This window comes from Bombus vancouverensis, chromosome 14 (assembly GCF_051014615.1).
Source record: "Bombus vancouverensis nearcticus chromosome 14, iyBomVanc1_principal, whole genome shotgun sequence".
Classification (NCBI taxonomy): Eukaryota; Metazoa; Arthropoda; class Insecta; order Hymenoptera; family Apidae; genus Bombus; species Bombus vancouverensis.
Genome location: NC_134924.1, coordinates 7,016,422 through 7,032,600, shown reverse-complemented (window position 1 = coordinate 7,032,600; position 16,179 = coordinate 7,016,422). Strand labels below are relative to the sequence as shown.

The 16,179-nt window shown below is 45.4% G+C and overlaps 1 protein-coding gene across 2 annotated transcripts in view; it reads right to left on the bottom strand.

Moving 5' to 3' along the window:
* The window catches only part of LOC117153797 (neprilysin-1), a 73,748-nt gene that overhangs the window by 34,509 nt on the left and 23,060 nt on the right, over nt 1-16,179 (bottom strand). For both annotated transcript variants that reach the window (XM_033328163.2, XM_033328173.2), the window contains exon 5: nt 13,554-13,661. In XM_033328163.2, the coding sequence (XP_033184054.1) occupies nt 13,554-13,661 (108 nt within the window). The remainder of the gene's footprint in view (nt 1-13,553; nt 13,662-16,179) is intronic.

Sequence of the window (16,179 nt, the reverse complement as noted above, 5' to 3'; positions counted from 1 at the left end):
AAATCGAAAGGAACGTGTTTAGCGAAATCGTATTTCTCGTCCTGCAGTTTAACACCGTAAACTTAGGCTTCGATGAAAATTGATTTCCATTTAAAGACATATGCTGCACGAGACCGATTCTATTCGTCCAAAGTCATCACGACAAACGAGAAACTTCTGCTCTTAGCTCCGCCTTTTGCCAAGGATTCGTCCCTGTTCTCATTCTTCTTTTCTTTTCTTTTTTATTATTATTATTATTATCTCGACGTTTCGCATAGGGAAATTGTTATACGGCCGAATGGCCGGCGAAGAATTTCGGTCACAAACTCACCCCGTCTGTCTTCCTGGAGGAACCAACCGAAGCGCCATCAAGGGGCGAACCCGGGGCTCGGTGAATATATCCGAGCTCTCGAAATCTGCAAGTTCTCCGTTAAGTAAAGCTTCGCGTGATTTCAATCGCACCGAACAATCGCGCGCGCACCCCTCTTACATATACGAAATCGACATCAAGCACCGCGTCCTCCAGCCACAGCCCCTCTCTGTCCCCAAGCCCCCGACCATTCGGTTACATCTATATCTTTGCATGACGCAAGCTGCACACGCCGGCCAGATTGCTTTCGATCGACGCCCGAAATTCCTCCCTTTATTTTACACCCCGATACGCCCTCCAATCTCTTCTAGTCATTCATACTTCTCTCTGCTACGAAATAACTCAACACGTTCCGTTGTTACGCAACTTTTAATCTTCCGAGCGTTTCTTACTTTGCTACTTTGATTTTTTACATTCTGAAACCTATGGAATTGTGGCTATCCGGAATGCCAACCCTTTGAGAATGAGTTTAACGTTGAAAGTAATCGTATTTCGATAACAAGAAACAGAATCTTGGTTATGTAAATGCAACCGAGAAATATAAATAAGGTCTCTTAGGAATAGAATGTAACAGAAATAAAATGTAATAGAAACGAAATACGCTTCCTATAAAAGGAGTATCGTAACCTAATATCGTAACCTGGCAAATTTCAAATCGTTCTCCAGTAAGGAGCAAGAGACATTTTCATATCAAATTAGTCTCAAACGAAAGACACTTTGTTTCTTCCTCTTTGCATATCTAATTACGACTCCAATTTGCTGCCGATTTCTGCCCAGACTTTTTTCCAAAATATTACGGATCGACGATATTAGCAGCATGTTCCCTATCGTTGAAATAATTATGGATAGTACTGTATATCGGAAGGATACTAGGGACAAGTATAACGTTTGTTATGCATTCGTACAAGTATCTGCTCCAGACTGTTGCTATTCACAACTGTTCAGCTTTGAATACAACGTACCCTTTCCGATTCTCTCGTGCCAAACAAGCATCGCTACAAACCATTCCAACACGGTACGCTGTATCCAATTTCAACTTTGTATCAAGCATCGCTCTATTTAGTATCTTTTCTCCACCCACGGAAAATCCTTGAACAGATACCAAACTCATTTCCCTAATTCCTTTGGATGAAAATGGATCTTTGCTCGATCGGTTTGCATTTAATTGTGACGCGACGAATTCCGAGGGTGGCTGGCGCCATTGCGGATGGACGACTGAAGGATCGTCGGCGTGAATTAAGCCGGTCGGGCATGGATAATTTCCAAGCCATAGCTGGCCGTATCTCGATTGAATTCCCATGCCGAGGAAATCGGGGAAGACTGTGGGTTGCGGAAATGGAACTTCCGGATTGTTTCCATCGTGCGGCGGACTCGGCGTTCCGTGGCTGCCGCGTTTTCGATTCGGCTGCCTCGCGACAACCAAGCCGAGTATACGTGCCACGATGTCTCGTTAAGATGCCTCTAATTACAACAGAACCCAGTGAGACCAACTGGCGACGTTGCGCAGCTGGAAATTAACTCGTTAAAGGGACTCGCACGAGGGAGGGAAAAAGTGGCGACATTAGAACCTACGAACAACCTACGAATTTCTAAATTAATTTTCTCGTACTTCGTCAACGTCGACGATGAAAAGCCGTTTCTCTCTGTCTTTCCACATACAGAAGTCGTCGTCCGCGTATTACAAACAGCGAGAAAGTTTGAATTATTGAAAACAAAGGTTGAAAGCAGGTCATAGTGGAGGCATCGGTACTCCTGAGACTTTGTATGAAGCTTGAAAACTATTCTTAATTCTGCAACATTATAGCGCAGGAATATTCATTGGGTTTTGATATCGTTCGATCAATCTACGAAAGATAATGTATTTCCAGTGCTTATTATTATTATTTAGTTTCTTCTCTCCCTTGCTTAACTACTATTCTCTTAATTATTCCAAAGTAATCGACGTTACTAAACAGAAGGTAAACAGGCGTGAACAAACAACTAAACAGAAATTAAATGGGAACATTTCCGCTATGGTGAAGAGTAACGCGATCTATTAAAGCTCGTTCCCATAAAGAGGAAGAGGCGCGAAATCGATCGTGCAGCTGGAAACGAGGAAAGCGCGGAAAAGGATCGCACACGTACACAGAGGCGCTCGTCTAGCTTCGAGCTTTGCGCTTCTCAACCTTTCCATTCAGTTCTCCGGCGACGGGGAGACGCGAACTTGCCGCTTTCAGTGAAAAGTGTGCTCTTACGCGTCAAGAGCGACTTTGACGAACACTCTCGTCCGGTTGCTATACGAACGTACGCGAAACATTGCATCCCTGTTGTCTCCTGTCGATGAAATATTTCGTAGAAACTTGTGCCAAACCGCTCGATCCACCGTCGCGGATGAAATTACGTCCTTTTCATTCGTCCATCTTTCTTTCGTCGATCAAGAGGCGCTGAAACCTAAATACTCGGAACGACCGGATCGTGCTCGTTTCCAATGAGCCGAGAAAAGTCACGGCGGTGTCGACTGATCGAGATTGTCCTTGACACGATTCCGAGTCGAGCATTAACATCGCAGGGGGTTAAAAAAAGCTGCTCGTCGACTCTAACTCTCTAATGTACCTCGATGGCGTCTATATATAGAAGCACTTTGGTACCTTGCTTTTTCTTCGCTCTGTCACGCTGCCAGTATTTCGCGCCCAATGTTCCTACGCTTTTTCTCTTTCCACAAACTAGATTTCTTATATAATTTACTTGAACATCGATGGCATTGAATATTTTCATACACCGTACGTTTCAATGGATCAGGTCCAGGTTCAGGTTGTCCGCTGGCGTTTTCGAAACTGACGTCCCATTAGCTGAATTTTGCAACTCTATTTCCAGAGCGTAATTAAACGAATACCATTAGCGAAATTATACAACTCGTGCAAGTAGATGGTAAATGATCGTGCGAGCGATCCCAGGATATACAGTTTCGTGTATGGAATGAATCCGTTCTCTGGCTGCGCCGTCAATTGCAGACAATCTGCTTCGAGAATAACTGGCTCTTGATATAATTCTCTATTCTGTATCGTGATACTCGGTTTAAACTGGTAAATAAAGCAAATAAACGAAATATAGTTGGACGAAGAAGGAAAAGTTCGTAACCGCGTGGAACACGACACGGTGGAATAAATAATAAAATAAATCGCGTGAAAAAGTTGCAGACTCGTTCAGCCAAGTTCGACGGATAGGGAGAATAGCTAGGATCGAATGCAACAGAACAAAGTTCGAATCGGAGCATAGTTTCCTCGCGACATCCAACACCGAATAGTTTCTCGACCAGGCGGACAAGTAAATCATCCTGCGGACGTAGCCCGAGGCCAAATTGTCCAACCTTGACACCCTTGGCGACTTTCGACTCGCGATGCGCTCGTTTTCGTCCTTTTCTTATTCGCCAGCGGCTATCCTGCCGCTAACTATGCCCGTACTGAGATTAATCTTCCCTCGTTAATTGGGTAATGGATCGTCTATCGTGCGCATGGAACGCAGGGTACAGGTGGCAAGCTAATAATCGATTTTTCGCGCTGCATCGTGCCGCGTATCCAGAACAGAGGAAACCACTCGATCGTCTGGCTGGGAATAATAACCGTGTCTATCTTGAAATAGAAAACGTTTCCTTTGAAACAATACCGCCGACGTACTACTTTCAAAGTTTGTAGCTCTCGCTATGGCAACTACTGCGACAGCGGCGTAAAGGGAGACGTTACCGTCTATACAAATAACGATAGAATTTGGCGTGCGTATTGCGAAAGTATCGGAAACGTATGGAATACACCAGGCGAACTTTATTAACGCGAGCAAGAACCTTGACTGCGACCGCGAAAGACCCAAGTTCGAACTAATGGCAGCCTATTAGCAGCAATTGCTATAATGAGGCCACAGTTGAATCAACATCGAACGAACGCCGAACGTTTCTACGATGGAACTTGTTCCCTGCAAGTCCGCTACGATTACAAATTCTCCAAATAAGGAAATTTCTCTACTCGAACGTTCGAAACTCCGGCGAAAGTTCGCAGAGTATCAAAGCTTGTTGCGAGCACTTGAGAATGAAATCCGTGGAGAGACGAAAGCAAGGGAAAAGCTATCGTGTTACCGAGAGCCATTGTAACGTCCAAAGCAGAGGCTGCTCCTATTGCAAAGTGCAGAGAGAAGGCTGACGAAAGTCGTTGGCGATAGTACGCGCCTGGCTACAATCGTATAGAAAAGAGCAGAGGATCCGTACGACCGCCTCCTAAAATAATGTCGGCAAAGGATGTGAAAGACATCTTCACGGAAGACGTTCGACTCTACCGATACTGCGAGTTCGCGCGAACGCGAATATCGCGACCTTCCTTCGAAGAGGATCGAATGTCGAGCACGCGGTCGACGCGGAGACGAAAGTGGGTCACAGATCGTGACCCCCGTTGGCAAGACGCACGCGAACTCGTGTTTTCGCTTCGTCGTTCCCCTTGGCTCCATAGCATGCGTGTACGCCTTTTTTCCCTCGGGGTTCACCGTGTCGCCGTTATCGACGTCGTACGCACGCGATCGGCTCCGCTGCGCAAAAACCACCGCCGTCTTTGCCACCATCTTCGCATCGCGGCTGAGAGCTTGAAAAACTACCTCAAGGACCCATCGCGTGGCCAATGACGTCATCAGATGCGCATTCGTTCGTATAATTACGCATCGGGGGTGTTTCCAACCCCTTGAGCGATTAAGCGCGTCAGCCACGTTTCGAGAGAACGCACGCCAGTACCTGACCGTTTAAAACGGTCGATGATTTTTACGCTCGTCCATCTCTAAAGAGTGTGGAAAGTCTCGTAGCAAGGTTTTCGTCGCAAGGATTATAGTTATTGCTTTATTATTCCGCACGATTTTATTATTCCTTCGAGCTGACAGATACGACTGCTGCCGTTACCGACGCGACTTCGACTTTACGCTCTGAAAACTTTCAAGGTTCTGTAGAATTATTAAGACGGCCCGCGAGCGATATATTCGACGAGGCTCCGAACCGCTTTAAACGCACGGTTATTCCAAGAACATGTTCACTGGATTTACGATTCATTTCCGCGAAACGAGCACGAGCTAATCATTCCATGTTGGAAAAAGTATCGATAGCGTAGTGGAAGACGTTCGACGAACCAGTCTGGTTCCAGTAGTCGTTTCCGACTGTCGCGTGATCGATAGCCCGTCAACTATTTTTATCAATCGCTGCGGTATAAAAGGCAGTCGTCCAAGGTTGTGCTCGATACTACGGACTAATCATCGTTGTTTCCAACATCCGATAGCAGCGAGCAACCTGAAACGTTCTCCGTTCTCGGGGACTCGCAAACGAGCAGCACGCACACACGCACCAACCAACCAGGCGTAATATCCACTAATTGTCCCGCGATTAATTACGCGCCCGTCCGCACATGGCCAACTGCGACCAAGCTAATCCGCCACTGACATTATTATCCGGCTGATTGTCAGCCACGTTACCGAGCTTCGTGCCGGTGTCGTTTCGATCGTCTCGATTAGAAGTCATTTACACGAGCAATTTTCACGACGATACCAAGCTCTATTGCACCGTGGCCGAGTCGAACGAATGACTGTACGTTACAGGAGTTGAGTTATTTAATGGCAACGGCCGAATCGAGAGATCTAATCTACCAGCCACGGCTAGAAATTGATGTTAACTGGCAAAGCGCAAGCTACTTGGTCACGGAAAATAAAAAAGCTTGCGGTATTTCGTAGGAATCGATAGCTTTTAGAAATTTAGCCACTGTTCTCTGTTCGATATTAATAACCTCGTAATATCTTCGTTAAAACGCGTTTTAACGGTCGAGGAACGATAATGGGACGTGACGATCATCCTTCGCCTGGTCATTTGTTTTCATCCGAAGAAAAATATGATCGGTTAAAACAAAGGCAGAATAAACAGGAATCCAGTGTACCTCTCAAAACCTCGATAGATTCATATCAACGACGATCCACTGTATCTATATTAATTCGTGACAGCCACTTTTCTTCCGAGCTCGCGTCCAACCATAAATAAGCACAGCCGAACGAATGAATTTCTTTTTACTTTTGAAAAAATTCCACTCGATCCAGCGCATAAATCGCGGTCAGGTGGACGCGCCATCGATCAGAATTACCAAAAGCCACAGCGTCGAAGGGCTGGAAATGCCCGTGGCGAAGGGAAAAATTTGTTTCGACCGTTTCACGCGCGATGTCACTGAAATGCAAATCGCGGGGCGATAAAAAGGCAGCGTGCTGACCGCCGGCAAACTGTCCACCCCAAACGCCGCATACGCTCGGAGAATGCTCGCACGCGGAGCATAATCCTCGAATCAACCCCGAAAACCAGCCGCGGGCGTCGCTAGAAAAAAAGGGATCGCCTCTGTACCGTTTCGCCGACAAGCTAATCGATCGCCATCAGTTCCATTTCTATCACGCTGTACCTTTTTTCCCTCGCCTCCACCGTCTCTCTGTTTTTCCTCCTGCCGATGGCTTTTTTGCGCGAGTTTCAATTATGGTAAAGAATTTTTTGTCAGCGATCGCTGTCGGCGCGTGGTCTGACGCCAGGTCCTCTCGAAACGAACCACAACCGAGCAGGCCGCAGCACTAGAACCGCGGCCGGCACACAGCTGAAATTCTGGCGTTCAATTAAATCCGCGTTGACACGCGGTCAGAAATTAAAGCCGTACCTGGCCTCCAACGAAATATCGCGCTTCACGTCCCTGCCGTGATATATTTTTGCAATTTTCTGATAAGAAACGCGCAGTACGTTCGCGCAATGAGTGAAGCGAGGGTATTTATTCGTTTATGAGGAATTAGAAGATAGAAAAATCCACGGACGTATACCTTTGAAACAGCCGAACTAGATTTACATTTCATTTTTTTAGTCACGTTCGTGAAGATATGAACATCCACACTCTGCTAATAACTTACGGTTTTATATTTGCGGGCGACGGTTGGTTGAGTTGTTGTTTAAATGACGAGATTACTTGGTTTTGAAATATCGTCAAATATATTTGAAAATATTATAAATATAATTGAAAGTCAAGCGTAGATTGCTCGATTCTGATCGTTAAAAGAATGTTCGATAAGAACGCTCGATACTAACCGGTTCGCTAATTGATCGCTAATAAAATTGCTCAAGACTGAGACTAACGAACGTCAGGCTGGTCATCTTACGATCGCGTTCGTTTATTTATACTGGTTATATTGGTCAGGAGTTTGTTTATTATTACATTACGTATATTCTAACGATGTTGATACTCCGAGGCAAAGCAACAACATGATTCGAATTGTCCTCTAGCTCATGTGCCGCTACATATTTTTCTCAGTCTTTTTATCTAGGATTTCGAAAGACTAGGATTTTGTAACGTCGCGAACAATTTGTCGATTAGAGGGGCAACCACAAATAATCCAGTGAAACGGATGATCGTACGCGTACTCGTTTCAGAAGAACTCCCGAGCCGAGAGAGCAACGCGATTCATCGACAGCCGGCTTAACAGTCAATTAACGTCGAATGAACTCGATGCACCGTGGCGAGGATGGCGAACGAGTACATTTTTCCTACACAAAGCGAACCGCCGGCTTTTTGTTTCCCGCTTTAGACCGGCTCCACCAATTTCCAGGGTCCGCATTATCGCGGTGCACCGTGATGACAACGGCCTTGAAGCGCGTTTCCATGGGATATGCGAGACCGTAGTGAAACAAGCTCCGTTTCGATCGTCGTCCCGAATAATCAGTGGAGAGCAACGACTTTCAGAAGGAAACGAGGGGATGCAGAACAAACGGAAGCGAAAGTCCTTCATCCAAGTTTTCGTGAGTGCAAATGGATAGGTAACGAGATTTCGCAGACAGAGACGCTGCGAATTCACCCCTTGTAGAAATCGTAGTTGCGATCGATTTCCAGCGGAAAGCCGGAAATGATCGGAGGGCTGTGTTTTTCAGGCAAACACGGTCACGAAGGGTATCAGGCATCGATTATATAACCGCTATCGATCCAACTTTAAGAAGCTAAGGTAGAATTGAATGATAGGTCGCTAGGGGATTCCCGGGAGGAAGCACGTGGCCATACGTTCCACGTTGCATTATGAAACGATAAGAGGATTCTCTCTACCTCTGTTCATCTGCCTCGCTCTTTCTTCCTTCGTTCTGCGATCGAAGCGATACGAGTACGGTTCCTAAAAGAGTCATGTCAATTTACCGTGGTTCACAGTTCCACGAAGATTTGCAACGCGATCGTTTCACAAATCTGATCAAAATAAGTGTAGTGTAAACGAGCGAAATCAGTTTCGTCGGAGTTTAACAGCGGTCGCTGCAATCACGTTTTAATCAAATATTCTACGCTAGCGATCGAATCGATCGCGTTCAACGACTGCCGGTATATTTTCGAGCAAACAATCGGTGCTATGGGACAGGTTCCCAGAGCGTAGCCAACAGGTTCTCGTCACGTCGCTTTGCGTACGCATCTCGCGTCACGTCACAATTATCCCATTCTAACCAAGAACCTCTCTTCGCCCGTAAATAGTGCAAATGTGTATCGCAGAAACTACCGTCACCGTGATACCGTAGCGTATGAAAGAATCGTCTCTGGACCGTGGATGACCGTTCTAGCGTTATGTTTCGCTTTGAAGCTCGTAAATACCAGTGCCATGAATCATAGTGGAGCAAAAAGAAGTACTCTATTGTCGCGATCGCTTCGACAACGGCAACGATAGCGAGTATCGCCGTGATATTTCGACGAAACGAGGCTCCGTCGAATTCATCTCTGATTAATGCCGCTGGCCGACGATTTGGCGCCGATACTGATTGATTAATCGCACTGTCGGCCGTACGGTATCGGCTCCACCGTACCCGACATTGCCTTGCTTCTATTCTTAGACCGCCTACATTGACTTTCTGGGTTAAAGCGTGCGGTCGTATCGCAGTGACGCGAGAGTCACGACCAACCTGCCTCTTCTCTTCTCTTCTCTTCTCCGAGTCGAATCGCCCACTTTTTACATCATCGAAAAGTTTTCGATTGATCCTCGTGACCCCGAGCTTTGGTCGGGAGATAAATTTTATCCGAAACTCCACCCTATTCCGTGCTTACAATTAACCCTTTCTTCGGAGAAATGAATTTCCTTAGGGAAAGAGGGAATCTGCTAGATTGGTGAAACTGCACGAAAATTTCAGCGTAAATAATAGCCAACCGCTTGGTCCATGGGAAACGCCCACTCGAAGATGTGGTAGCCGGAACCTTTAGTTTTACTAGATTCCAGTATCGTTAACAAAGTAGATATAATTATCACAGCCAGATATTCGTTGGTTTCACTCGATTTAGTAACATCGTGATAATTCGAAAGTTACATATCCAACGATCTACGTATACGTCTCGAGAATTATTTTATATCTTTGTTACACGATCATACGATTATACGATTTTCTATACGATTTCAAGAGCCATTCTGTTTTATCGTCGCAACGTATCACCAAATAATTCAATTACGACAGTCGCTCGTTCCTAATTCCTTCGGTAGAATGTAAAACTGCATCGATAGTGCAATCGTTCATTGTCCGATGCTGTTGAGGTTATTAGATGTATGAACAGAGGAACGCGTGGATAAATTGTAAAGTAGGAAATATATTTTAATACAGAAGTGTAAGTACAAGTAGGAATATAATTTGAGCTGATCCCGATCCGCACGCTAGCAGTGTTACCTTATAACTGAAAACCTCGAAGCCATCGTCGCCTGTCTACCGTCTATGGTCTGCCTTCGTCCCAGTCTATACGCTGTCGATGGCTTCGTTGCTTGAGAAAACTAAAAAGACCAGATGTAGAGTTTCCTTAGAAGTGGTGACCACTTCAACAGATGCAAAAAAGATAAAGTCAATTCTGGAGAGTCAACGAGATATGGTCTTCTGTTTCACCATTGTAACGTATGACCAAGTAATTCAATTATGACAGTCGGATCGTTCCTAATTCCTTCGGTAGAATGTAAAACTGCATCGATAGTACAATCGTTCATTGTCCGATGCAAAAGGATAAAGTCAATTCTGGAGAGTCAACGAGATATGGTCTTCGAGGCTCGCTTTAGAATAGTCTCGCGTACGTCGCTCTTCTTCGCTTATTCTTCACGCATCGCGTTTCCGTGATTCGTTGCTCTCACCACCGTTACAACTCGCTACCACCGATAACTCCGTCTTCCGTCACCGAGTTGTTTCTCCCTCCACCGTACGATCTTTTCTTTCTGCGGCGTAACATCTTTCTCGCCGCCGCATCATAATACGAGAAAAGATGAGAACGCGAGGAAGCATTAGCGACCGCCATCGGAAAATGCCCTCTTCCCTTTCACGGCGATCCCTCGCCGTACCAGACTTTCTCGCACGAAGCGTTCCGACGAATTCTTCGTTATTGTTCGAGCGACGGAGTCGCGCGTGTCTCGCTGAATCCATTGTCGTCGACGAGTGAACGAAAAACCGGGCGAACCGCGACGTCTCTCGATCCTCTCCGGCGCCGCGAGTTTTAAACACGCGCACGCGATTCAATGGAATTTAACAAACGCGGTTTGTCGTTCTGCACGCTTCTAGGTATCCTTTTGCCAAGTATCCGTATACCCGTAGCACAATGAAAAAGGCACGACGCGTGTCGTCGCATTCGTATTTTACCGCCACTGTTTCGCTTTCAAGGTTTGACCAAGAACTGAGTAGTACGAGTCAATGATATCTGACGCTGACAAGGTAATGGCATGGTCGTACCGTTTCATTCAGTTCGTTTGCACTTGTAACACGGTCGAACGTGTAATGTACACGTGTGCATTCATATTTTGTCACGATATTTTGCTTTTCGAACTTTGCATCAAGTAATACGAGTCAATGATATCGGACTTCGTTGAATTAATAACATAGTCGTACTGTCCCATTCAGTTTGTTTATATGCCGAACGCAGTGGAGAGGATACAACGTGCCAATGAATTCGTATTTTGTTACGACATCTGCGCTTTTAGTTTGACGGAGGGGGACAGTAGTACGAGTCGACGATATCTGACATTGTCCAGTTAATAGCATAGTTATGTACTGTTTTATTGGGTTTGCTTTACTCTGAACACGGTGAAAGGGAGACAACGTGTCACAGCATTCATATTTCGTTACAAACCTCTGATTATTGAAGTTCGACGTGGGATGAAGTACTCAATAACACGCAACACGGCGGAGTTAATATCGTACGTAGTACCGTTTTATCGAGCTTCATCCATCGCTGAATCGGAAACGACGTCTCGTAAAACGAAATACGTAATTTAATACTCGTCGATTCTAGTTGCTATTAATTCTATATCTATACATAAAAAGAGTCGGCAAGAAGGAAACGGTAGGAGTCAATAATATCCGGCGTCGATCGCTATCCAAGTGTCTACCGAAAGTTGCCATCGCAATCGCCCACATCTGCGATTCCAATTTCCCTGCTTATTCGTACTGCTTACGCTCGCTTCGTGGAAAAGGAACCCGCAGGCAAAAGCGAAACCTTCACGATCGTACAAATTTCTGACAAATAATATTTCTTACGATGCGAAACCAACAAACGTATCGTTGAACATGCACTTTTCTTACGATGGAAAGTCGAGAACGTTGCGGTACGAGCAAATAATTTCCGACGTCGTAGCACGCCATCATCGTGCTTCTCGATAAAGACGAACGTTTCGAGTGTCGTTTCGTTGGCGAGAAAGAAATTTCCAACGGGTAAAAATCGTCGTGGTGCGGGCGAACGGGAAACAAATCGCTGAGAAACGTTAACAAAACATCTACTTCGCGAGGAAGCCTCGATGTGACGTAAATCGCGTAAAATATTCCCACCACGCCGTTCATAAATATTACGTAACGCGTTGCACGATACATCGGTGCATTTACACGCGTAATATTTACAGAATCGGCGACGGTCGTTCGAGTTCGATCCGTGATCGAAAATGCTCGTTTTATTGGCCGCGAGAGTTTCGTGATTCCCGTGCGTATGAATAATCGATCAGCGTGGAGCCGTGAAAGCTCGGCCTCGGGGATTCTCCGAAGAGAGAGAGAGAGAGAGAGAGAGGAAATAGAAGCGCGAGGAAAAGAGGCCAAAGAATGGAACATCTGTGTCGGCGATTGAATATATGAATGAACGTCGCGACAGATATATCATGGCTACGTTGCCGCACTACGTGTCGCGTACGATGCGGCACGAAACGCAACACGTGCACCTTTGCGCTAAAATTTATGGCGTCTTCCCCCGTTCTTTCTCTGAGATTTAATAAGATCTTGCGATGCGGGCTAGCTGGCGACTCACGATATCTTATATTTGCTACTGTAGTATCGTGGACAAATGGCCTAAGAAATATCGGCTGAATCGTAAATAATGTTGCGAGAAAGCCCAAGTGCCGACAGGTCCATCAATGTGTCGTCGGCCCTTCGGTCGAATAGTCACGCGGGAAAGAGACCTATGTGTCCAAGGCCATGGACAATTGCGGAACGCGTACGTGGTAGGGCTGTGAGAAAAGACAAAGGGATGCTTAAGGGAGAAAGACGAATTAACAGTCAGCGTGAGTTGAGCAGTCAGAGTGTTGTCGAGGAGGATGATCCGCGTGAAAGAGAGCGTTGGAACCGTGGTGAATTGGAACGAGAGTTGTGAATTAACCATTTAATTATCTTAGTTACACTGTATTTAGTTCGCGTTAAATAACCATCGTTTCCTGTTTAATCCCTTCTAAATAAATAAATAAATCCTACTACTGTAATTGCACCGCGATTTGAAATTGCACAGAACGCAATGCGGATGATACGCAGAGATGTACAAGACGTTGGAAATAAAAATATGTCCGTGCAGGTTCCATTTAGTCGCGTTTATAAAAACCTTGATTTGCATAGGTAATTACCGACGATTTGTCGAAAGCACGTGATAGTTGTACGTACATGGCGAAAGATGGAAAGCCAGAAAGATGCGTGACGAGCGATCGTTCGCGTAAATGCGATTCAACGACGAGGATACACGGCGCACCGGTTTCATTCTCATCGCGTGAGGACGTCGCGAGCGAAGAGACGCGAATGTGACGCATCGTCCGCGGAAACGGCGTCGTTAACATGGACGCAACGACGCCTCGGCGTTATTTCCGGTAACGACACTGCATTTGTCTGTCACGCGTATCTCTTTCAAATGGAAAGTCGCCTCTGCCGTCGCCGTATCGATCGACGCGTTCAGGATCCACTTACCGGGTGTAAAATTCACCGGTTTCTCCTTGAATTCCAAGCAACCGTTGTAAAACTGGCCCAGCTTCTCGAACACGCCCACCATATGGCCCGTCCTGTTCCCCAGCAGCTCTGAGAAATGTTAAAAACGCGTTAATTATTAAATAGGTCGAATACGGGACTGGAATTCGGTCGATCGCTACGGGGCACTTTTCGTAAATTCTCAATATAATTTTCGTTGGGAAGTGTAAGACGTTTAGCGATGCTACTCTACTTGAATGTTCTTGTCTTAAAAGAATCTTAACGTCGCGAAAATATTTTTACACGTGGAGTTGAAACACGAAATTATACACATCGATAGCGATTCTTGTTTCGAAAGTTAACAAACTTCGTAATCCCGTAGAATGCTTCAAATTTTTATACCTCATCTCGTATTTGTTTCACCGAGCGAAAAGACACGATACTTTGAAAAAAAGTTGGGGAGAAAATTGGAACAAAAATTCTTCCCTATTTTCCTCGAACTTGAGAAAAGGTTAAGAAAGAAGTGGAAGAATCGGTAGAGAAAATTGTAGGGTTAAAGGAAATACTAAATCGCGAATAAATTCTTCGAAATGTTTCAAACGCATAGTAGGGTGAAACGATAAAAATGGTAGACAATCGTCCAGAAACGGAATATAGCATCGTGGAAGAACCGAATGTTTCCCGAGTGCACGCGAACTCTTTGTACCGAAATATTTTTCGTCGCTGCAGATGCACCGTGGCACGAGCAAATATAAATCACGGATTCATTGCTCTATAAAAAGATCGACGCAAACCTCGACCGACACTCCGGCCGAATATACCACGACTCGGCCATTCAAAGTTCGAAAATGGCAAAGGTTCGCTTGGGTATCGCTAAAAGCGATTGAGGAGGTTGTCTCCGCCGAAATAGATCGAACGAGGATTCGTTCCGTTTTAAAAGCCGGTGTTACAGTAGTCGGAGCAGTTAATAAAAGTAAAGAAAAATAGAGTCGCTGTACGTTCGTGCTAAAAGCGTAAGTTCGCATTCTAACGAAGACAGACGCGCACCGAAAGGATTCGGGAATCTGGTGAGCTGACATTTATGGAGATAAATTTTCAGTATTATACCAGTAGCTTTCCAACTATCGTTTTAATTAAAATCAACCGTCGATTCGAAATTCTTTCCTTTTCTTCGAATTCAACGATTTTTATACTTGCAATTTTATACTTCTGCAAATCGATTTATGATAGCATTTCAGCCCGACTACTAGTAAATCACCGAGAGCCGAACGAACGTGGAATGGAGAAGAAAAGGAAGAAGAAACGGGAACGATGGCGAGCGACGAGGCAAACGTTCGACTTCCTCCGTTCGTCGAGGTCGTTCGACCAACGATCGTAGCCCGTATGTGGAGCATTGTGTCGAGTCATGGGACAACGTGCATGACACACTTCCGTGTGCACGTATATCGATTAACATGAAATATTTATAGTACGGCCAACCGAGTGGCCGATCCGGCCTTCCGTGAGGCCTTTGCTGACCTCCTACGGGACGTCCTCGACTTCCACGTCTTCTCTTCGTTCCCACTTTATTTCCACTTTATGAGCTTTTATTGCTTCACGCTTTGCATTGCGCATATTCGCCGGCCAATCGTTACCGTCCTTGCGATCCTTGGCCATTTTTCAACGCGTTTCTATAAACTCCATCCATCTTTTCCGTTTCCACTTCTCTCTTCTTTTATTCTCTGTCTCGCGAGATTTTCCATGATCGAACAATGGACTTTGGCGGACGATAACGTCGTGAATCTAAAGAGGTGTCGCCAAAGACGACCTTTCGCCTTGCTTTTACGAATCGCATTTACGAGTCGTTTATTCGACGATTATTACGTTTTCACAGACTCGTATACGCTTTTTCCATCCCTTTGAAGATTACAGTGGTTAAACTCGACGATGATTGAATTTCTACAAGAAATAAGATGAAGATCCAAAGAAGCTTTCGATTGACAATTTCTTCGAAACGTGTCAATTCCGCGAGGGATAAGACCGCGAATCGAGGAAAGCTTCGATTAATAATCTATGCGAAGACTCGTGACCGCGGCAACGTATATTGAAAATCGATATCACGTCTACGTTCTCGCACTACACCCTCACACTCTGTGCCAGACTTAGCGGTCGTACAAGGAATTAGAATTTAATGCAATCAAGAGCGACGCCGTCCTGGGTATCCTGACGCGCTCAACGATTTAAGCGAAAGAAAAGCGCCGTTCCTCGTTGCTTTGTCGATCATTTCGAATCGACTAAACTAAAAGCAGCGAAACACCGAATAATGCCTCCTTAATCGATCATTATACACGACTAGGTATATACTCGATATTCAAAGGTTCTCCAGAGAACCGTGTTTAATCGGCCAGTTCGATTGTACGAGCCTAGTCGGTTGAATTTTCACGGCAACGAGATTCCGCGCGAGATTCCACGAGCAACAGTTATTTCCATGGAATCGCGCATAACCGTGAGCTATCCGGGAAACACGGTATAACTGCTTTCGTTAATTCCTTCTGTATCGATGCTTTCCATTCGAAACAGACCGCGGTTTTGGGATCGTTGATTGCGCCAAGTGAAAATCAGAGAAGCACGAGAGGGGAAAAAAGAAACG